General features: G+C 34.9%; 2 protein-coding genes across 4 annotated transcripts in view; one reads left to right on the forward strand and one right to left on the reverse strand.

The window, feature by feature from the left end:
- vezt (vezatin, adherens junctions transmembrane protein) overlaps positions 1 to 16,010 on the reverse strand; it is a 47,310-nt gene extending 31,300 nt beyond the window's left edge. Inside the window, exons 1-3 of the mRNA XM_056455511.1 lie at positions 15,861 to 16,010; positions 7,428 to 7,565; positions 275 to 361 (exon numbers count right to left, since the gene is read on the reverse strand). Coding sequence (XP_056311486.1) covers positions 275 to 361; positions 7,428 to 7,565; positions 15,861 to 15,896 — 261 coding nt within the window. The 5' untranslated portion in view covers positions 15,897 to 16,010. The remainder of the gene's footprint in view (positions 1 to 274; positions 362 to 7,427; positions 7,566 to 15,860) is intronic.
- Positions 16,011 to 18,643: 2,633 nt separating this feature from the next.
- Positions 18,644 to 24,330, forward strand: part of fgd6 (FYVE, RhoGEF and PH domain containing 6) — a 54,821-nt gene continuing 49,134 nt past the window's right edge. For 2 of the 3 annotated variants that reach the window (XM_056455462.1, XM_056455463.1), the window contains exons 1-2: positions 18,644 to 18,894; positions 21,102 to 23,079. In XM_056455462.1, coding sequence (XP_056311437.1) covers positions 18,885 to 18,894; positions 21,102 to 23,079 — 1,988 coding nt within the window. In that variant the 5' untranslated portion in view covers positions 18,644 to 18,884. Of the gene's footprint in view, positions 18,895 to 19,000; positions 19,153 to 21,101; positions 23,080 to 24,330 lie in introns of those variants that run through there. The other variant, XM_056455464.1, reaches the window with a different exon arrangement.

Here is a 24,330-nt window from a genome sequence, read left to right on the forward strand (position 1 = left end):
CAGAAACATTTTTATTAATAAAAAACTGAATTGTCATTTAAACTATGCATAGATTACACCATTAAATATGTATTTTAAATAAACATTTATTTTGAGTTCAACTATGCATTTTTGGCACAAATTTTTGATTTGCAAGCTTTGTTGAAGAGCTGGCAACCCTACACATTTTTACACTGACACAACACACCCTACATTCAGTCGTAGAATAAAAATCCTAAACATTTTACGAGACAAAAAAAATAAATAAATAAGGTGACTGAAGAGTCCTTCTCACCAGCTGCTGCTCTTGCCAGTGGGTGGCGCCATCTCGACGTAGAGGATTCAGACCCCGCAGAGCATCAACCAGCCTCCAAACACCACTCTTCTGCAAAAACACACAAATGAATGACCACAGCAGGCTCAATTTCAGAAAAAAAACTACATACTGCACTTTGACATGTAATAAACTTTAAGTAAAGTTGTTGATATGCAAAAGTTAAATCTGCAGACATTTTGTGTTATTTCTGCACGGAAGTTTAAAAAATAAAAATAAAAAATCAGCAGATTTATTCAGAATGACTTGGGGAGTATAGTGACAAAAAACTTTGTTTGGTGAACAAAGCAAGTCTCTCGTATAATATTATCTAATAAAAGACAGAAAATGTTAGCTTACAAACTGTATTGTAAAGAAATATAAATATTTATAAATAAATAAATATAAACATTTGCAAATTAGCTCGCATTAGTGCTGTCAAAAGATTAATCGCATCCATTAAAAAAGACAGAAATCGCACACTTCCATAGTATATAGTATGCTAAAAACAGTAAGCGAGCCGAGTAGTTGTCCGAATTCGAAAAACGATATACAAGAAGTACCCGGATGACCTACTAAATTCGGCAAGATTCTGAAGTGCACATCCAATGGATGCTTCGCTTTTCCATGATGCAGCATGAGAGAATTCATGAACAGGAGTGAAGTGACAAAACTGATGCGGGTAAGTCGCATAGTGACAAAATGGAGGATGTAGTACTTTCGAGTTCAATTCATACTACTCACATTCATTCGTACTTTTCTAAAGGTCGAGTAGTACATACTGAGTAGTATGCGATTTCGGAGGCAACCTAAATGCTGTTTTGTTTACACTTTGCACACGCATGTCAGGATTTACGATTTCCTATTGTGAATGAGAAAATAGATACTGCCCTCTGCGGGTGCAGAAAGACACATCCTCCCACACAAGCGCAGAACACTCTCTCTCTTATTTCAGTCAGCTGCAGTCTGTTTGGTGTGTTCATGCACAGCTTTTTGGCTCAAATGAGACCAGATGTAAGCAAAACAAGATGTAAAAACACAGTTTCATCGGCGGTAGTTGTTTGGCGCAAGTTAATGAGTAAATTTTTGGGTTAAAATTGAGTTAACTGTGTCTGCAACTTACAGTTACATTAATATATGAAGAACGATATGACAAAAATCTCAAATCCTAATAACGATATCTATGTTTGAGTGTATTTTTATGCATACATCTTTTAGTGGTCCATGTCCTTCTACTCTTTTATTAAAATTAATAATAATGATATATTACTTTTTTTTTTGCTCCAAAATGCTAAATAGAAGCTTTCTAGAATTACATCTCTAAAGTGACATGACCTTAATAATCTGTATTTTATTTTATGAATAGATTGTTTGGGAATCTACAGAATGTAGAATATAAAAACATAAGTGAATTCCACTTTTTTAATAATTAGCAATAGGTCTGCACAATATCTAATTTCACCATCGATATCGCAATGTGCACATCCTCAATAGTCACATCGCAAGACATGCAATGCTGAGTCTGAGAAAGAGAGAGAGAGAGAGAGAGAGATTTATTCAACACATTTCTAAACATAATAGTAAAATTTTAACATTTAAAAGCAAAAACAAGATTATTTTTCTTACCCTAATGGCAGATCATGTTGCTTGTTTTAAGGAAAAAACTCTTACTTTTGAGATATTTCTTCTTAAGTTGAAACCTATAAAATATTTTTACTTGATCTAAGAATTATTCAAATTTTTGCACTAGAAACAAGACAATGCAAAGCAGATTTTTCCTATACTGTGCAGTCCTAAATAGCAATAATAATAACAATAATAATACTACCAGTACTAGTACTAATCATAATAGTCCAAAAAATCCCATATTAAGGTTTTTAAAACTTTAAATGGTTGATGGTGATAATAATAAACAAAAAAAAATGATATCCAGAAATGATGCATAAATAAGTCAAACGCGAAATATTTCCCAGTGACTCAGCAAGAAGTTATGTTAAGGAAAAAATTTCACAGGATCCGTATCAGTATTTTTTTTAAAGGGGTGTTCCACTACGATATCATATTTTAAACTGTAGTTGATGTGTAATGTAGCTGTGTGAACATAAAAAACATCTCTGAATGTAATATGCTCAAAGTTCAATGCAAAGAGTGTGACTTTCACAGAGTTAGCTGAGTAGCAATGTATAATCAAAGTAAGATATATGAAAAAATTTACGTGATTTTTTTTGTGAAATGAAGCATGAGAACACATTGTTTTACACCTTATAAACACAACCAAGCCTTACACTCTGGGCCACCCCTTTAATCGGTCTCTTAATTTTTGTCCATAGCTGAATACAGCTTTATTAAAAGAACCAGATGCTGGCATGTTTATATGTTTATGTCCTCAATAACAACCCACAGACTGATTATTGATTCCTGTCTGGGTCATGATGAGCACACAACAAGCTTTTAGCATTTTAGCCTACAAACTAAGCATCCTGTTGCACATTTGAAACAAAAGAATTTGAAATAAGACTTTAAAAAAAACTTCATATTCTCAGTCTTAAAATCTCGAAATAGGCATGTAGCAAATCAGAAATGAAGTGAGCAGTGATGTAAAAGTATTTTGTGGGCTGCCGCTCGCACACTGCAGAGGTTTCGCCTGTTTTGTCTTACTTTCTTTCTTCATGTCTTTAGTATTCAGTTGCTGTAGGACTCACATTCTAGATGCTTAGAGTGTGTGTCAGACAACTGAAGAAAAGAGAGACTGAGTATGTGTTTGTGTGTCTGTGTGTGTGTGTGTGTGTGTGTGAGAGAGAGAGACTGGAAACACAAACAGGGACAGTCTGAACTGTGCAAACTACAGACAATATGATGTTCACCGTAGAAACTTTCCAAACAAATTCTGAAATAAAAGCACAAGAGCAGATAAAGCTCCATTGAAACACACTGAGATGAATTTCAGCACAATTCTTTAGTCATTCATCACTTCCTGTTCCTGAGGTGACCAGTCTTTTCTTGCAACCATAGCTTTGTAACAGGATACAACTGTCAATGCTTTTTTTTAACAGTAACAAAAGCGATGACACTTATTCAGCACATGCTGAGGAACGCTCATTTGCAAATATAGACAAATGAGTGCGTGTGTGTGTGTCTGTGTGCTTCACCAATATTCTGAGGTGAACATAATATGCCTGATATCCAATATTAGGTCTATATTTCCAAGTTGTTAGTTAAAAGTTATGATTGTAGGAATTGTAAACATTTGAAAGTACAATCATATTTATATTATAAAAAAAGTACTAGATATTTTATCACATAAGTCAATTTATTTTAAATCTATAAATAAATAAATATTAGCAATAATCACATGAGTAGCAGTGCGATATGGCTGTATATCGGCACTGGTGAGAGGCGTGAATTTTTATCCCTCTAAGGCAGGGGTCACCAATCACAGTCCTGGAGGGCCGGTGTCCCTGCAGGGCTTAGCTCCAACTTGCCTCAACACACCTGCTTGATTGTTTCAAGAATACCTGGTAAGACCTTGATTAGCTTGTTCAGGTGTGTTTGATTAGAGTTGGAGCTAAAATCTGCAGGACACCGGCCCTCCAGGAACAAGTTTGGTGACCCTAAGGGCTCTAAGGGCTTATTATGCGGTAACTGTAGCCATCTTGTGGATGGACAACATCAACCATCTTTGCTATGCTAGGTATGACAGGCTGATAGATACCGACACGCTGTATCACCGAAATTTTAAATATTTAAAATAGGCACCGTCCTTATAAATAAACTACATAGTTGGAATCTAAACAACTACATTCTTGCCTTAAAAAGCCTCAAAAGTACATTATGTTGTCCAACAGCTGCAATATTTGTCAAACTGTAGTGAGTTTAATGATCTGCTGTTACTCTATGCATATATTTTTTACAACAGTTCTGTCTGTTCCTCGAATCTGATTGGCTGACAGCCAAGTGATATTCTGCAATATCAGAAATGGTACAGCCTCCTCACCCTTCTGTGTTACTTTGCCCACATAGGGTGACAGAATGTCAAATGCACGCATCCCACCAGTGCCAATATACAGCCATATCGTACTGCTACTCGTGTAATATGTATGTGTATATATATACCATCTAGTGGCGAAAATCACATTCTGTGCCTCTTCGTCTGTATCGGAACATAGAAATGTAACTAATGCCAAAGGACATCAATGAAAGTGTGCAATATACACACAGTTCTCTTAAACAACCTTTAAAACCTCAGGAAGTTCAAAACCGTCCTAAACATTTTAAACACTGATCGAATTTCTTTTATGAAACATAAAAAGGACAGTTTTACAGAATTATGAAGTTAAAGATAAACTGGGGATGTCATTAAAAATAAAATGAAAGAGGAACTATCAATTATAAAACCGGAAAAAGGTGGTTTGCCATCTTCAGGTTGGAGGAAAGTCTCTTGGTCTCTTGTTTAAGTATCTTGGGGTTTTGTTCACGAGTGAGGGTTGGATGGAACATGATTGACAGGCGGATTGGTGCAGCGGCAGCAGTAATGCGGTTGATGTACCGGTGCGTTGTGGTAAAGAATAAGCTGAGCCGAAAGGCAAATCTCTCAATTTACTGGTCAATCTACATTCCTACTTTCACCTATGGTCATGAGCTTTGGGTCATGACCGAAAGGACAAGATCTCGGATACAAACGGCTGAAATGAGTTTCCTTCACAGGGTGGCAGGGCGCACCCTTAAAGATAGGGTGAGGAGCTCTGTCTACCGGGAGGAGTTTGGAGTAGAGCAGCTGCTCCTCCACATCGAGAGAAGTCAGCTAAGGTGGCTCGGGCATCTGTTTCGGATGCCTCCTGGATGCCTACCTAGGGAGGTGTTTCAGGCATGTTCCACTGTGAGGAGGCCTTGGGGAAGACCCAGGACATGCTGAAAGGATTATGGACGTACTCACACTATGCTAACTGAACTGTGTCCAGGCCCGTTTCACAGATCGTTTGAGAAGTGTGAGTGCTCAGGCACGGTTCTGTTGGCCGGCCCTTGCCCGGTTAGAAGAGGTGTGCCAGAGCGCAGTTCACTTGTGCTTTGGGGCGGTACGCTTGTAGTGTGAGTGCAAAGCATGCCTGAGCCCGAAACTGAAGACGAGACGTGACTTTTAAGGGACAGTTTCATATCTGTTTATTATTCATATATTATTTATTATTCGTACTGTTCAATGAACGCAAACTGTCGTAGATTATTAAAGACCCAAACCACTCACTGCACGACAGCTGCACATTTAGCAAACCTCCTAATTCCTGCAGCACGATGACTTTCTGATTGTTTATGAGCGTCAAAAGTGGCTGATCTGTTCGGCGGAATATTTGACTGCGTGTCACTGCATCCCAAGGACTAAAACAATATTAAAAAAACTCCACTGTCCTAAGCGAGAGCGCTTCTTACTAAACAGCGCATCATCGATGACGCAAGCATGCTCAGGTGCGAATGCAATGTGAGTGCGGGCTGTTGGCGGAGACAGCAGGGGGGACAAGCATGCTTCGGCAACTGTACATAGTGCGAGTATGTCCTGGCTCTCGGCTAGCCTGGAAATGCCTCAGGATCCCCTGGATGAGCTGGAGGAAGTGGCTGGGGTTTTCTCCTGCTGCCCCCACGACCCAGCCCCGAAAAAGTGGTTGAAAATGAATGACTGAATGAATGAGGAATTATAAAAAGTTTAAAGGAGTATTATGTTGTCTGGCTCTTTGGGAGCTATATAATAATGGAAATTACAGAAAGGAATAAACTAAAAATCGTTTCTCAAAAAAATTATATTTGCTGCTCGTTCAAACTACTTATTTAAAATGACCTAAAACAACACAATTCTTAATATTTTTGGAGACAAAATAATTGTTTTATGTTCAAGCCACTTAAATTTGTAACAATTATGTTAACAAATGATTTGTGTTAGGACAGCATGAATGCATTTTTACAGTTTTTTTACAGTTTTACAAATTTTTCCCCAAGGAAAAAAGTACCTGAAAATGAGTCAAATTATTACAATTTTATTCATATATGTTGCATTACTGGTGTACAAGCCAAATTTCATAATTTCAATAATTATAAACATTAACTTCTCCTTTTAATCTAACAGCTTTAATCATATTTAAAACAAAAAGTATAAAACAAACAGAAATTGTCTTTCTAGAAAACCCTAAAAATTTATTTAAAGTGAAACAGAAACTAGAAAAGTGAGTATAATCTACAATAAAAATACTCGTCCTCTCATTCTGCATCAATCCTTATGTGAGCAGCTTTTGGAATTTGTCAAAACAAAAACACGTAACAGATTATCAAAAATGTGACTTCTATTCCAAAACAAACAGTATTTCTTAAGATTTGGGGACCCAGACATCTAGACAGAGCAAACAAATCTAAAAGAAACAAAAACTGCAGATGACATTACAAAATGTCATCTGCAAAATCTCTTATGCAACAAAGTTTGTGTGTGTGTGTGTAACGGAGAAACTACTGTCGTTTAAAGTCTTTCACATTTGATAAGCTCTCAACTGATTAAAAACAACCATCACATGTCTGCATTGATCATAATGTGCATTCAGCCTAAAATAGAGAACTTTTTTTAAAGGTTTGATTAGTTAGAAAGAAAAATGTACATAATAAAAGGCTTTTTTTTTAAATGCTGAGTGACTCAGGACCAAATTTACCATTTTCTTTTTTTTGGGGTGAAAGAATCAGTCTCATTTTAATGAAATGTTTTCAGTGTGTAAAGATTTGTTGGTTATGAAATGGATTTAAGATTAGCATCTAATCTGCTCGTGTTCATACAAGAAGCACAGTCCCTTTCACCCAAAAATGACAATTTACACACTGTTTACTCACCCTCAAGCGGCTATAAACTATGAGTTTCTTTCTTCTGTTCAAAACAAATAAGATATTTTTAAGAAAGCTGAAATCTGGTATCCACTGACAAGTACTATTAAAAACAAGAAAAACAAATACTATAGAAGGCAATGGTTACCTGTTTCCAGCGTTCTTCAAAATATCTGTCAAACTGGTGAGTAAATGAACAGAATTTTCAGTTTCGTTTGGACTGTCCCTTTAATACTACACAAGCGTGTGTATGTGTTGTGGTATTGGAAAGGTAAGTGCTGACACTCACTGTACGGGACTGGAGGATATCCTGAGGAAACGGAGCCTCCTCTCCTCCAGTGCCGGGCTCCTCCTCTTGAGAAACGGGAGTACATGCCTCAAAATCTGTGTGTCCTAAATCCTGCAAATACTGGAACAGTGGAGAGTTCTGAAGGAGCAAAAGAGACACAGCCTTAAATAAACACGAGTCAGTGGTAAATGAGAATGTCCGAATTGCCAAAAAGAAATTTATTTTTAAAAGCCTTGCAATAGGGCTAGACATTTTTAGAAGAAAATGTAGAGTGAGGGAAACCATCAAAATAACAACAGAAACACACTTTACATCCTAAACAAGTAAAATGACAAATATATATACAGTGTTCAGCATAACTGAGTACATCGCATTTTGATTTTGGTACATTTAAACAAAACAGATTTACTAAACCGATTATTACTTATTAAAATAATATTTTAGTCACCAAACATATTTAGAAATTAAAAGATACTACAATTTAATTCAAGTAAAATATTGCAAAAAATATTGCAAAAACATTGCTTCTCTTGATTTTTCCTCTTTTTTAAATTTTTATTTAATATTTTTTAGGGGGTTAGTGTTGGGAAATGTCCTCGAGCAGGGATTCGAACTCGGGACACCCTGACGTGCATCATATGTCGGCGCACTAAGCACTAAACTATTGCACTGACTTAATTACATTTTTTATTCATGAATGCCATGGTGTATTTGACTGCTGAACCACTGAAATGTCAGAAAACTATACAAATAAATAATATGATTTTAAAACACGTGACCATATGTTGTTTATTTTTGCATGTTGGTTGTAGGCCCACAAGGAATCTGCGCAAGCAGAATTCTGCAGTTTTCCGCAGATTTTTAGCCCATCAATAATTCTGTTTATTTACTTGAGTAAAGGTGTGTAAATCTATATTTATTCAGTTTTTAAATGAATTACAGTAATATATAAATATTTTTTTAAAGATTTATTTTTGGCCTTTTTTAGACAGGACAGTAATGAGACAGGAAGCGAAGTTGGAGAGAGAGAGAGGGGGGGGGGGGGGGGGGGGTAGGGTGGGGAAATGTCCTCGAGCCGGGATTTGAACTCAGGACACCCTGACGTGCTACTGCACCATATGTCAGTGCACTAACCCCTAGGCTATTGTGCCAACAATTACAGTAATATTATTGACTAATGTGAATATGTTCATCTGATTTATGTACAATGCAGTTTGTAAAGTCATATTTTCTGATATTATATGAAAGACTTGCTTTGTTTACCAAATAAAGTGAATCTAATATGATTTGCATTTAAACATTAAATAAAATTATAAGATATAATTTTTTATTTTACATATTAAGGTTTTAGTTATGATACTCCGAAAATAATTCTGCAGAAATCCACAGATTTTTACCAAAATTCCCCGCAGAAATAGCAAAAAACGTCAGCATGTTCCGTCTGGCCCTATAACCAGTGTTGGGGAAAGTTACTTTAGAAAGTAATGCATTCCAATATTGAGTTACTCCCTAAAAAAACTAGTTGGGTTACTTAGTTACTTTTTATGTAATGCGTTACGTTACTTTAGAGTTACTTTTGCGCTACATTTTCATACCTGCCTGAGGCTTGATCTCTTTCAGAACTTGCAGGGTGATTTTATTTTTTTTAAATAAGGGAGCTCTACATTTAATGACACACTGTATAACTTACATCTACATTTACCTTTCAGAAGGTACACTTTACTTTTCTTCGAACTTCCTGATGCTATACGTGCCGCATATACAGATTAATAAAAGTTTAAAGCAATGTGTTTTGTGCTACTTTTGTATTTTACTCATTGAGTGCAATTCAACAAGATTAAACAAATTAATTCAGCAAACTATTTTTTAAAAGCATATTAATCTAAAAAGTAACTCGAGTTACTTTAAAGAATTGCGTTACTTTACTCATTACTTAGACATGTAATATTATTATGTAACTCGTATTACTTGTTATGCGTTACCCCAACACTGTTTTTTCAGCCCATCGAGTATATTTATTTACTTGTGTGTATATTTGTATTTATTGAGTTTTTAAATTAATTTCAGTAATATTATTGACTAATATGAAAACGTTTATACGATTTCCTTACAATAAAGTTTGTAAAGCAATAATTTCTGTCTTTTATTAGATATAAAGTGTATATATATTATGAGAGACTATTATGAGAAAAATTTATATTTTTTATTTAATATATTAAGTTTTTAGTTACGATACACCCATCACTCCGCATAAATCCGCAGTTTTTTTACAATATTCTGTGCAGAAATAGCAAAAAATGTCCGCAGATTCTTCTGGCAGACAACAACAGACAACACATTTTTTAATCTCTTAATCTTTATAAGTTTTAAAGTCTTTTAAAAAGTGATAAAAACATACTCTTTTACAAAAATAGTCATAAATAATTATGCCAAAATAAAGTACAAAAAAACACAATTTCCCTATATATCCAAGAAACAATTACACCATATTGCAATTTTTACAAAATATATCAAATATCAAAAAAAATAAATAAATAAAAACATGAAATCTCAAACAGGTTAAAACAAGCCAGAGTTATAATAGACTACAAGTTTGTATAAGAGTTTAACTTAATCTAATCAAAATAACTAAATCATATGACAAAACCACACAATTAATTGCTAAAACTAAACTTGAAACAATTCAAATGATTCCTAAAAACTGCAATGACATTAATACGACATTTGCACAATTTACAAAAATTAAAGTGTAGTTAATTAGATCTGCATTGTGAGTTACCAAAAGCTAACAATGAATGACTGTATTTTCACTAACTAAAGTTAACAAAGAATAATAAATATATTCTTCATTAATTGTTCTTGTTATAAATTTAATAGAAATGAACTTTAAAAAATTTTTATTCTACACATTAGTGACCCGCATGCACTTCAACACATTTTAACATGGCAATTTTGTTTCGTCCGGTTCTACAAGCAGCTTCAGGTATTATTTAATGGAGGAAAATTGTGGAAAAATATAATAATGATGATGATCAAACAGTCAAATATAATATTAAAAAGTCATGTCTTCTGATCTGTCTCTCAGTAAACAGAAATGTTAGAAACAACATCTTTTCCTTCCTTTTTCTTCCCCTCCCTTACCTCTCGCAAATCCCTCGCTCTTGTCCTGGATCTTCTCAAACGCACCATCACTTAACAGAAGATGTAGATCCCACAACCTCGCGGTTCGCAATTAATAAGCACAACCCAGATTCTTCCCATAGCCACAGGATTTGAGTTGCTCAAGAGCTTTGGAATTCTCCTTCTTATTTCAATCAAATCTTGCCACCCGTCATCATGAACTTTGGATCTTTGTTGAGTGTAAAGCTGATTTGCGGTGAGAGGAATTGGTTTGGAGAGTGTTTATTGATGTGGGAGAGCAGCTAAACTAGCCAGCGGCAAAAGACCTGATTTTAGGTCACCGAATGAGAGCATACTGAATCCCACTGTTTTTGTTTTCAAGTCTGGATTAAACATGACGATGTACAGCAGATATGACCCTTTTAAAAGCATGGTAAAAATTGGACCTACACAACACCATATGGCAACATCTGAACAAAACGCACAAAATTAGATTTCTACAGCTACTAGGGCTGCCCAATACTGAAAAAAATACGTGATATTGCTGGTGAGTATAAGCAATATCTCTTGCGATATTTCCTTAGAGAAAATCTGATTTTTTAGCTTTTTGCAAAATGTTGTATTAATGTAATGATGGTCATATTAAAATAAACAGGTAATAATAAACTTTTCTGATCTAAAAAGCTGTCAATGTGCAAACATTTAGACGCTACGTATGAAAACCTGGGAAGATATCCTGACTCTTATTGATTGTTGTATTGTTTTTTCTTGTCTTTAGTTTTTATATTCCGCTCTACACTGTAAAAAATATCTGTTAACTAACAGTTTCTGTATGTTTGTGCTTTCCGATTATTTACAGTTGTGAATTGCATTATGGGACGTTGATCTCTGCTCTGTTGACTTTTGATGTTGAAAATTCCAGTCTACAGTTAAACAAAGTGACTTTTTTAAGTAGTTTGAAATTTTTTTAAAAATGTATAAGAAATAATATATAGAGATAAAAGTTTGTAAAATAACATAAGATGTACTAGGGCTGCACGATATTAGAAAAAACTGACATTGCAATAATTTGTTTCTCTGTGATATACATTGCGGTATTAATGCAATTTCACAAGATGATTTAACTAACTCTATTAAGAATTCATAATTTTACATTGATAATTTTGTAGGGAGTGTATTTGTTATAATGTATAATAAACAAACAACAAGCATAAATGAACACAATTATACAAAGCTGCAAATGAAATTTTGCTTTATGGGTTTCTGGATATTATGTTGAGTTAAAATCAAAACTAACAATCTAATTTAATCAAATATATTTTAAAAAGGTCACACTTTATTTTGATGGTCTGTTTGTTGAATTTCAGTTACATTGCATCTACATGTCAACTAATTCTCATTAGATTATAAGCAGACTGTTAGGTTGGGGTTAGGGTTAGTGGACATGTACTTGCAAAGTTCTTTATAGTCAGTTAAATGTCTGTTGAAGGAGCAGTATCAACAGATATTAAGCTGACAGTCTACTAATACTCAAATGGACCATCAAAAAAGTGTTACCAAAAAAAAACACTGTATTGTTTTCATTGTATTAAAAAAATACAATAAATATTTGTTAAAGCTCCAGATTTGATAGTTTCTTGTGACTAAATCATTTTAATTAGCTTGAAATCGTACACATGCCTTAAAAAATATTTTTTGTTTACTGTAGTAGGGTTAAACGTTGCTTTTTTATTGCTGTCAAACAATTTCCTAATAATCATAACTCAAAATTGCAGAATCTGTGATGTGTCTTTTGCATATTTTTGATGCTGAATATACAGGGTGATTCAAAAAGAATACCACAACTTTGAAAATCGAAGAAGTTTGTTAATTACTCTTCAAACTGATTAATTACCCAAGGTTCCATCATGATTTGTTGATTAAATACATAATTTCAAAGTTGTGGTTTTACTTTTTAAATCACCCTGTATTGTGCAGCCCTAAAATGTACTTTTAGTTTGTTACTAGTTTTTTGTACCGTAATTTACAACCCAGACTATATATCACCTAAACTAGTAAAAGCTTCATAAAAGGCACTTTTTTTTTACCTTTTCATGGTTAAAAGTTGTTGGAGGAAAGATTAGAGTCCCAAGATGCAATTCAAAAGCATTAAAAAAAATCGGGGAAAATAAATAAAAACAGGAATTACAAAATATGGAAAACTGCTAATTTAGGGATATTTTAACAGTTTCACTTTACGATTTGTACAGAGCTATTACATTTTAACATCTGAACAATAAGTCATAACACAATATGTCAAAACTAAAAACATAATTCTTAAAAAAAAATTTATTATCCAATGTTGGCTTTAAATTAATCTGAAGATAAATAAATTGTTATGGTGTCCATAAATATTCCATTTGCTCTCCTGTAATTTATTCCAGCCATTGCCACAAACAGGCAAATGAATTAAATCAAATCTAGATCAATGCACACAACCGTTTCCCTGGTGATGATGCAGCATCATTGACGTTGATCTGACATTCCCTTTTCTGCCTCATAAAAGTGCACCAGGGCCACACATGCTTTGATGGACGATGCTCTTAATTTAATTTAAAGACAACAAAATAAAACAGACCACCGATGAACAGAAACTGACCGCATTTACACGGCTGTGTCACAAATCCTCACCAGCTGCCAACAATAGATATGTTTTAATCGTCTAGTCTCAAAACACCTACCTAGGAAGCATTTTCATTCATTGCAGTTTGAATGAAAACCTAATATACAGCTTTTTACACACAAAAACTAATGAGCCAGAATTCCCTTTCAATATTTAACAACAGCAAGCAGCCTTTTTTTGGCAAATTAATCTACTATTTGTATAATCACATCACACTTTTACTACAAATATAATAAATAGTGTAGCAAAACCATGGTTAATTTGTGTTAAAACAAATAAATAAATAAATAAAATTATGTGTTTTGGTTTTATTCGTCATAAAACATTTAATTTTGGTAAGCGATTAGGTATTATTATGGTTAAAAATGTGGTCTAGGTAAGCGTTTTGAAACTAGATGTCCTAAAATGAACGTAGGTTTTGAGACTATTATGTTATCTACATTTTATATGTATTTTTTATTTAATGCCATGTCAGCAACTAGGGATGAACCAATACCCCTTTTTACAAACCGATATGAGTACGAGTATTTTAATATGTGTACTCGCCGATACAGAGTACCGATTCCGATACTTCTTAATTTGATTTCAATGAAAGTGCAGTTAATTTGAAAGGAGGTTTTATTTTTTTTTGCCTGTAGCAAAGGATAAACACAAAAATCTTTAACAAAGGGTTATTCCAAGCCAACAATTTACACACATTGTTGACAACCCAGTAAATCGCTAGACCTTATCGATTACAGATTAAGCAAGGACATTTAAATGACGATGAAAATGAGCACTAGCTTGTTTCACTGTGATCATTATGCAAGGATCATATTGTGTATTCGGATTATTCTTCAGCAGCCTATAGATTCGTTAATAATCTATTTTAGAAACGGATTGTTTATAAGGACAAAGCTATTACTATATAGTACATTAATTAATACATTATAATTAATACAACGAATCCCATCCACATAGTGAATTACAGTTAAGTGGTATCGGTCTGCGGTATCAGCATTTCATGTACAATAAGAATCCGAGTATTTTAACCAAGTATTGACCCGATACTGGTATTGGTATTGGTGCATCCCTATCAGCAACCAAGGCAATTTTCATGTCAAGAACATTTCAATAATTAATATCAACAAAAATCAACAAAGAAATGAATACATAAATTAAATAATATTTTTAGTGCTAATACTTTTTAATAATTTTAACATTTTTCCTGGTGTCCTTCCTTTGCTAAAAAAATGTTCTTAAGAGAGTTCATTTCATTAAAACATCTTCTGGAATCATTAAAAGCAGGACAGTCCAGTAAAATGTATAGTAAGGATAATTGTGCAGCAAAAATATTGAGTAGGTATTTAGCTTTGAGCAAAAAAACATGGGTTAATATTGTATGTCCAATACGACATCTGCTAAAAATTACTTGATCAAATCTAGTCTTAAAATGTCTTCGAAAGTCTGTTTGATATTTCAGTTTGTATGTCATACAGTTAATTAATTTTGTAATGCATACAACTATTCTTTCCGCTTGTTTAAAATGTTAACATTGATGAAAGAAGGAAGAATTTGGCATTTGTTCACGACATGTTTCAAAGCATCCTAGCAGCTGCATCAGCTCGCTCATTTCCTGAAAGCCCAACATGTCCTGGAACCCAGCAAATTATGATATGATAAAACTGGTTTTGTAGATGGTGAACTTAAGTTAAAATATTTTCAACCAAAGTATGGTCATTATTTGAAGATTCCATCACTTGGAGGCATGATTTGGAGTCTAAAACGATTCATTTGCTAGACATTTTCTATATATTCCAATTCTAAAAGTAAAGCATGAGCTTCAGCTGTGGATATTAAACATTCTTTAGGCAAACTGATTCCATAACATTGTTGTTCAGTCACTATTGCTGCTGCTTCACCTATCTATATTTTAAATTATTTAAATTTTATATCATAATGTGCAAAAATGCTGTCAAGAAAAGCTATCCCAGTAATTTTTGTCTAAAATGCTGTTTATGACCAAATTACAAAAAATAACCATGGATTTACTACAAATAATATTAATTTAATAAGTTACCACAAATTAATAATGGTTGTGCTATTCGTAGTTTCATATAAAATACTCATAACCATGGTTTTATTGTAGTAAAACTGTAGTAACCTTGGTATTTAGTATGTTGTTTACAACCGTAAAATACCATGTTTACTAGTTTTGCTGTAGTGTAAATAGTATTTTAGACCCAAAATTTATTCGGACAGTATCCTCTTTTATTGTTTTGGTTATTAAATCAACAATATACATTACACGTATAGGTATCACAATCTCAAAACCTAGTAAGCTGCCTACCTAGACAACATTTTAGGTATTACAACCTAGTGCTTGACGCGCCTGTGATGCCTAAAATGTAGTCTATTTTACACTCTCACCCAATTTATAAGACACCAATGTCTCATGTCATGTCGTATTGTATCAAGAAAAACATGTACAAACCTACTTTGCAATGCGACCTGGTAAATAAGCTGCTACAATGCATTGTAGATGTGTATTTATAAAAGGAGTGTTTATGTGCTAAATGCAGAATGCTAACTGCATCTCTGAACGCTGTGGCTGATATTTAGCTGCTGCTGTGTGTCCGAGTACACGCAGGGATCTATATGGAAAAACTCACCTCGAACACAACTTCTTCATCAAAATCCTCAGTCATTGCTCTCCGCCATATGTGTCCATCAGTTGCGCATGCTGGGATGGTGGTCGATTTGAATTACAGGAGGGATCTGAACAGCTTCTGCTGAATGCGCAGAGACACGCCATGACTTGAACTACACTTCCCATGATTCATAGTTCTTCTTCTTGTTTTATTTGACCAAGGGCTTTGTGAAGAGTGGACTAACGACATCTACTGGAGTGCTATGGGCACAGTGCCTACAGTGTTACAGATGTTTCACTGCGTGGTAAAAAAAAGTTTTTTTTTAATGTAAAAAAATATTATTACTCAAAATTTTGAGTTTTAAAACACACTTGTTTTATATGAATTTTATTTATTTACTTTTATTTATTTACAGTGGCGCAGTAGGTAGTGCTGTCGCCTCACAGCAAGAAGGTCGCTGGTTCGAGCCTCGGCTGGGTCAGTTGCCGTTTTTGTGTGGAGTTTGCATGTTCTCTCTGCTCACCATCTCTGGGTTTCCTCCGGGTGCCCCCAAAGACATGAGGTACAGGTGAATTGGGTAGGCTAAATTGTCCGTAGTGTAAGTGTATGTGTGTGTGAACAAGTGTGTATGTGCTCCCCAGTGATGGGTTGCAGCAGGAAGGGCATCCGCTGCATAAAATAAATACTGGATAAGTTGGCAGTTCATTCCACTGTGGCGACCCTGGAATTTTTAATAAAGGGACTAAGCCAAAAAGAAAATGAATAAATTAATTTCTAAGAGCATTTTAGTGTGATGACCATTAAGTGTGATGTCTGCATGTTGATCATTAATTAATTAATTAATTAATTTGTTATCAGTCTTTCATAACGTGTCATTATTATTATTATTATTATTATTATTATTATTATTATTATTATTATTATTATTATTATTATTATTATTATTATTATTATTCGTTCGTTCATTCATTCATTTATTCATTCATTTTCTTTTTGGTTTAGTCCCTTTATTAATCTGGGGTCGCCACAGTGGAATATCCGACAATTTATCCAGCATGTTTTTACGCAGCGTATGCCCTTCCAGCCGCAACCATCACTGGGAAACATCCACACACACTCATTCACACACATACACTACGGACAATTTAGCCTACCCAATTCACCTGTACCGCATGTCTTTGGACTGTGGGGTAAACCGGAGGAAACCCACGCGAACGCAGGGAGAACATGCAAACTCCACACAGAAACGCCAACTGACCCAGCCGAGGCTCAAACCAGCGACCTTCTTGCCGTGAGGTGACAGCACTACCTACTGGGCCACTGCGTCGCCATTCTTCTTCTTTTCTTCTTCTTCTTCTTCTACTTCTTCTTCTTATTATTATTATTACTGATTTACTTTTATTAGACAAAATGTAGAGTATAGAGGATGAAACCTGCAAAAACAATAAATAAATATGCAAATATATAAATAAATGAGTAAATTAATCTATAAATTTCTGCACAAATAAAACAACAAACAAATAAATATGCAAATAAATAAATAAATATATATCAAAAAATCCACAAATTCTTGCATAAATAAATATTTAAATAATTAATAGTGCGGCAGGTAAATAATTAAATAAATTACACGAATGTTGGGGCAATAAGAAAATGCTAAACTGAAAGTTCTCGTTTGAAAGGGGGGAGGGGGAATAAGTTTTCAGTTTAGCATTTTTTTCTCCCCCCAACATTCGTGTAATTTATTTAATTATTTACCTGCCTGCACTATTGATTATTTACATTTATATATACATTTATTAATTTGCATATTTATTTATTATTTTATTTATGCAGGAATTTATGGAATTATTTGCTCATTTAATTATGTATTTGCATATTTATTTATTTATTGTTTTTTGCAGGTTTCGTCCTCTATAGTAGAATAGTAGTTTGAACACTTAAATCACTATTATTTTATTATTTTTTTAGATTTTTTTACTTTTCACTTAATTTGCTAAAAACTATTTTATATGACATCTGTTTGGTTTGATTTGTTTTATTATACATTACAAAATATTAAAATATCCACACCTTATACACACTTTAAAATTATGTGCAAACAGAAGTTTCTATCTAAAATATTTCAGTGCAGTGAATAATGCTTATTAAATTCATAATTATTGTTTACATGTTTAACTTTAACGTGTAATAACAACCTCTTTCTTATTCATAAACAGCATTAGAAATATTTATTTATTTATTTACCATGAGGCGCATGGGTTGCATTGTAGTGATGTGTAGTTGTGAGTTATCAAATAAATTATCAAATGAACTGTTCTTTTGAATCGGTTCCTTAGATGTATCCGTCAAACTGAAAAGCACGAGACTGAACTGTTCTGGAATTTCTTTATCTTATACTGGATATGACATGTTTATAACTTGCCTGTTTATAACTGTTAATAAAGGTGGACACACATCTATAACTTACAAAGTTAGTAGCTAAAGTTGAAACGAACTAACTTGTTTATAAGGAACATTTTTATGGAAGTCCAAACATTGTTATTTCGAATATCACATCATAAAGAACCATTGTTTAAAACACATAATGAGTCTCGTTTTATTATTATTATTATTATTATCATTATTATTATTATTATTATTATTATTATTATCATTTAAGCTAACTTATATAATTGAGACAAATTAAGGGATTCGTTTTTTAAACGATTCACTGAATCGCATTGTTCATTGAACCGATTCTGCTCACAAGCAGTCCAACATCACGGCTGCGGCGCCTCTAGCGGCGGACACTGGACGATTTATTGAACTCTTTGACTGGACTTCGCCGTTCCAGCTTTACAAAAGCGGTGGCAAAATCATGGAAAGCACGGAACTCATTATGAGCTATTAGAAATACAACAAGTTTGGATGATATTTTGAAGATATCGAGTTGCCTTTCCTTTTAGGACTCGCGATGGCTCCAACTAGAAGAAAAGAGCGGAATGTGAAGGATCTGTGCTGAATGCAGCTCATTCATGGACTAAAGAGACTCGTTTGGGGATCATGAGTACAGGTTAGTTTCCTGGATGAATAAACATCAGCTTCTTCTCTTCTACAAGCAGTCTGCGTAGGGAAGTCAGAAATGTGGGTCATATTTGGTAAAATGTTGCAACATTTAACGGGTTCCTTACAATAATTCCAAGTGTTGCAACCGGTGGAACTTTAATGAAGTAGCAGCATGAGTTTCTAAAGTCTCTTTCAGAGGCTAATCTTGTGCTAACGGGACGATTTGTTCAAAACAAACTCAAGAAGAAATTTTTGGATGAAGAAGGTAAGAGATGATATTGTTTTGGCATGTTTTTCAAAGCAAAACTTGGCTGAGGGGATTTTGTGTTTTTAGCCTCATTCAGGATTTTCTCAAGCATACCGCAGAGGATACTTTGACTATAATCTTTTGTTTCAACTTTGTTTTATTTTCTTAGCTTCTTGCGCACACACAAACATGTAGGACAAACGTTTACTTTTTTCTTTGTTCTCTTCAATCGATATGGACTCTATTATGGAGAGTGCGGCTAAAAATAACAATAAACGAAAAGTCCCGTGATTTTTTTTTTCCACTGTGGTAAGGAACTCAATCCCAGAACATCCGCCTGGTGACTCGGTCTCTCGTGCTGCTGCTTCAGCTCGATCTCTGTCCGCTGACCTGCAGCTCAAACACGGGCCCTAAAGACGCTCAGTCCAACCGAAAAGCACGAGCTCCGGATCAGAGAGAAGAATGAGCGGAGGAGGGCGCCTCCGGGATTAGTCTTGGATTGCTTCCCTCGGAATGGGAAGACCACATTTCCTCAAGAGAGCATCAACAAATCTAAGCTTTTTTCCACCGAAAGTGCTGTCTAAGTGATTTCAGTGAAGTGAAGAAAGTTATTTTCTTCAGTCAAACGTTTAGTGGAAGAGAGGTCGGAATACTACACCATGTTGGGTTCTTATGTTAGTACGTTTTTAATGCTGCAAAACAAACAAATAAAAAAATAAACTTAATTGCTAACTTAGAAGTAAACTTATTCATTACTCTTCTGATACAGAATTTTAAATATTACTTTTTAATGGCTGTAAGTATAATTGAGGTTACTGGATATTGTAGGAAAGACAATGAATATAATATTTAATTTTGCTGCAATTAGTTTTAAATAAGACAACATTTCCACTATTCTTATGTAACTGTGTAATTAATATAGGCATATCTTCTATTATTTAAGTATAAATACAAATAAAACATATTTCAGATATATTTTAGATAAAAACTGTTCTCACAATAGTTAAATGTTAGTAAACGGCACATTTGCTTTATTGTTTTTGCTTCTGTGTCTATATTCAGTATCTGACACTGTAATTTTAAAGTAAATTTTTTAATGTATATGCAACAATGTTGCATTGGTTAAGGATGAACGGTGTGCTTCCTTTGCATTTTAAATTTTTTTGCATATGCACAATAAGTGGTCACATTTATTCTAATCTTAAGTTGTTACAAATATTTGCATACCTGAAATTCTGCATACCTGGCCAATACATACTAGTTCTATATTTTTTAACAATTGCATTTTTAGTCTCCCAAAATAAACATCCAAATCCATAACAAGTTTTCTGTTTTAGTTTAAAAAACCATATACTTTTTCGATAGTCTACAGAACAAACAATCTTTATACAATAACTTGCATAATTACCCTAACCTGTCTAGTTAACCTAATTAACCTAGTTAAGCCTTTAAATGTCACTTTAAGCTGTATAAAAGTGCCTTGAAAAATATCTAGTGAAATATTTAGTCATCATGGCAAAGATAAAATAAATCAGTTATTAAAACTATTATGTTTAGAAATGTGTTGAAAATACCTTCTCTCCATTAAACAGAAATTGGGGGAAAAAAAACAGGGGGACTAATAATTCTGACTTCAACTGTATGTAGCTTCTTTTGGGAGTTGTTTTATATGATTAAAGGAAAAGTTCTGAAGTGTGAATAAGTGGTGAATAACTAGTCTTTATACACGTGGTTCTGTAAAGAAGTTACAAATATTTGCATACCTGAAATTCTGCATACCTGGCCAATAGATACTCAACCATAAAAGTAACAAAATAATTAAAAAACAAATTTGGTTAATGCATATGTATTGGTATATCAGAACTGGATTTCAGTGTTGACCCATCATGTTCAGCTATGTGTATCTGTTGTACAAGTCTATTCTTTGAATTTATGTAGTTCTTTCTTTTCTTTGTGAGTTTATTTAGGAATGAAGAAACCACCAGTTGCCCCCAAACCCAAGCTGGTTCCGTTGCATAAGCCCTCACCTCCCCCCATCGCCCCAAAACCGGAGATCTTGCTGCCTTCACCCACTGCACACAAGAGAGGAAAACCTGCTGTTGCCCCCAAGCCATGTCTCCCCAAAGCCCCTCAGAAACCTCTTCAGGCAAGACAAGATCATTGCAAGACCCCTGTCTCCAAAAATGGGGGTCCTGCTCTACTATCCTCAACCCTGTCTCATTACATTATACCACCCTGTACTCAAGTTCTTCACCTTGCTAATAACAAATCAAATGATTCTAAGGAAATGTGTAAGGAAGCAACCCTAACAACAGAAGTAGGTGTTTTCAAAGAAGGTGACAGCCCAAATGAACATTTGTTTTCCAATGACCCATGGGAACATGCTGCCCGATCTGAACAAGTGCCCACAGACTCATCCCAAACTTCCACTGAGGCACAATATGAAACAAACTCTCCCTCAGTAGAAAAGGATCAGGCAAGTACACATATACAAACTTGTGACCAGATCTCAAGACACAGTCCTACAGAACCCCTACAGGAACACTCTACAGAGGTTAAAGAGACAAGTAATGTTTTTAGCTTCTGCACCAGTGACAGTGTTGGTGTCCCCGCACCACCCAGCAAGCCTCTCCCTGTACCCCATCCTCGACGCCCTCGGAGGGCACTTCTAAGGCAGAATGTTGTGGAAATTGCACCTTTGGACACTCAAGCAGATATACCAACAGAGACTCCTGAATATGCTCAGTCAGATAGATTACTAGAAACTCCAGAAAACACAACCCGCCACTCCCACACAAGCACATTACAAAATGTATGTTGTGCTAAAGAGAACATGGAAAACACAGACACTGACTCCTCAACCAACAGTGATCCTTTGCACAAAGCAGACTCCATTTACAATGCACAAGTTGAAGAAATGCCTTCTGAATTAGACTCCACCCATTATTCTGTTCCAACAAATGGTGCAACTTTAGCTTTCATGGACACAGCTGTGGAGGATGGGTCACAACCTCCAGCTCCACCACCTCGGCAGAAATCCCTCCCACAAATGGTTGATTCACTGTGCAAGGCCTCAACATCAGTGGACAACTTGCTTTTGCATTGCCAATTAGATCTTCAAGAGGTTACGAGTAATGATGAAGATGCAGAAAGCGAGGATGAAGATGATAGAGCATATGGAGATTTTGCTCGCTACCCAATCACTCGGAGTCTTCCTAAACAGATCAAGCTCAGCTGTGGATCCCAAGTCGTAGCGATCACCAAGCCATATTTTGACGGGGATGAAAAGTCGCCAAAAGTCATGCCTAAAAAGCCACAACGAAACAGTCTTCCCGCATCTGTTGCCTTGCGGAAGCAAGTCACACCTCCTCCACTTCCCAACTCCAGTCCTCCAATATTTGGAGAACTTCCGGCACCTCCTCAAGAGAAACCTTCATGGAGAGTTGCCCTTCCTAGCATCCCGCTCTTCAGTAGAAACCAGCCAACCCGCAGTAACAGCCAACCACAAGCTGGAGTTGTGGGATCGGTTTTCGTCAAACAAAGGGCAAAGTCATTTTCTTCTGCAGATCTTCAGAGAGTTGACAATGGATCGGAAGCCTCCGAGCAGTTGGCACGCTCTGATCAAACACGGCGAAGCCTGCGGAAACTTCTAGAGCTGCGTGTTTGTGCACGGTTGCTGCCGAAGTTGCTCCGCAGTGGACAGTCCTTGGATTGCACTCGCACTGATTCGGAATATGAGGAGCATAAGGCCGTACCTGCTAATCAGGTCACTTCTGGTGACGATGAAGAGGCTCAATGTGACAGCGAGGCAGACTGTGGAGTGGAATATGAGAATGTCCCATTATATGAGGAGATCCCAGAATACATGAACCTGCCATGGGTCTATTCCAACCAAGATGCTGACACAGACGTGTATGAAGTGCAGGAGCCATGTGAGGCAAACAGGTCAGTTTGTATATACTGTGATGTTTAGTGTCATCTTTCATACACCCATACTGAATTACAACTGAATTGTTTATTAGGTTTTGGACTTAGGAATGTGCTCAATCTTATGTGCCAATTCCAAACAGAAGTACTTGGGTTTAATAATGCCTTGTTGAAAAAATGTCTTGGAATTCTGTTTTAGTTAAACATTTAGATGTTTTGCTAGTAGAATACTATAATGTAATGGTTTGTATGAAAAAGTGTATTCATAATAGGGTAGAAAAAATGAGGCACAGTGTTTGATATGTGGAGAATAGATTGAGTAATTCAAAAGTGCTATCATTATTTCACTTGCTTAAGGTATTTCAGCTTGGCAGAGTAATACAACAGCACCATTCTAGGTTAGAAGGATATCTAAAAGTAAGAAAACAATTTAAATATTTTACAAAGATTTGCTAAGCTTGTGTGTAATTAAGTGGACATCCTAGTTTAGCAATCTAAGATCAGTCTTGCCAACTATGCGGATTGTCAGCAGAATTGGGCTACTTTTACACTGTTGCTAGTAGATGTTTTTTTGTATGTGGGTTCAAGTGAGGGCAAATGTAAGACATTTCGGCCAAATAAGATCCTTTAAAATGTGACTAGGTGGACAACAAGATTTGTACATTTTAAAGCTTCATGAAACAGTGCAAGTTAGCAGTAGCATCTGGCAGTATGAATTAATCACTATTATGAGGTTCAACCAATCAACTGTCAGCAAAATGACACATCTTTGATGCAATAAAACCACTCTTGCAAATTTAAAAGGTCACCATTTAGAAAAACACTTTTGAAAGATGAAATCATGTTTTTTTTTTAAATGTATTTTTTTATTACAAATTATACAACACAATTATTATTGTTACAATTACTTTCAATTATTTATAATTATTACATCCATAATCATTATTACCAATAAAGAACATTTTATTTGAGTCATTTTGTCATTAAAAATACACTTTGCTTATGCAGTAAATCTTTAAATATCTTCACCAAAACATTACAAAACCAGATCCTTTATAATGAGGTCAGCATTACAGTTAGCAGTTGTTGTATTTGCAATCAGACTAAGATGAATCATGGTTTTACTGACATGACATGATTTTTGCTTCTGTGTTATGAAGTGTCGTAATGTTGAATTGAGCTCATGACTGTGAGCCAGAAGATCTCAGTAGAAAATTTGGAGAATGAGAGAAACGAGTGTGGGAGAAACAGAGAGAGCGAAAGGTTATT

Source organism: Danio aesculapii, chromosome 4, assembly GCF_903798145.1.
Source record: "Danio aesculapii chromosome 4, fDanAes4.1, whole genome shotgun sequence".
In the NCBI taxonomy this organism is placed as follows: domain Eukaryota; kingdom Metazoa; phylum Chordata; class Actinopteri; order Cypriniformes; family Danionidae; genus Danio; species Danio aesculapii.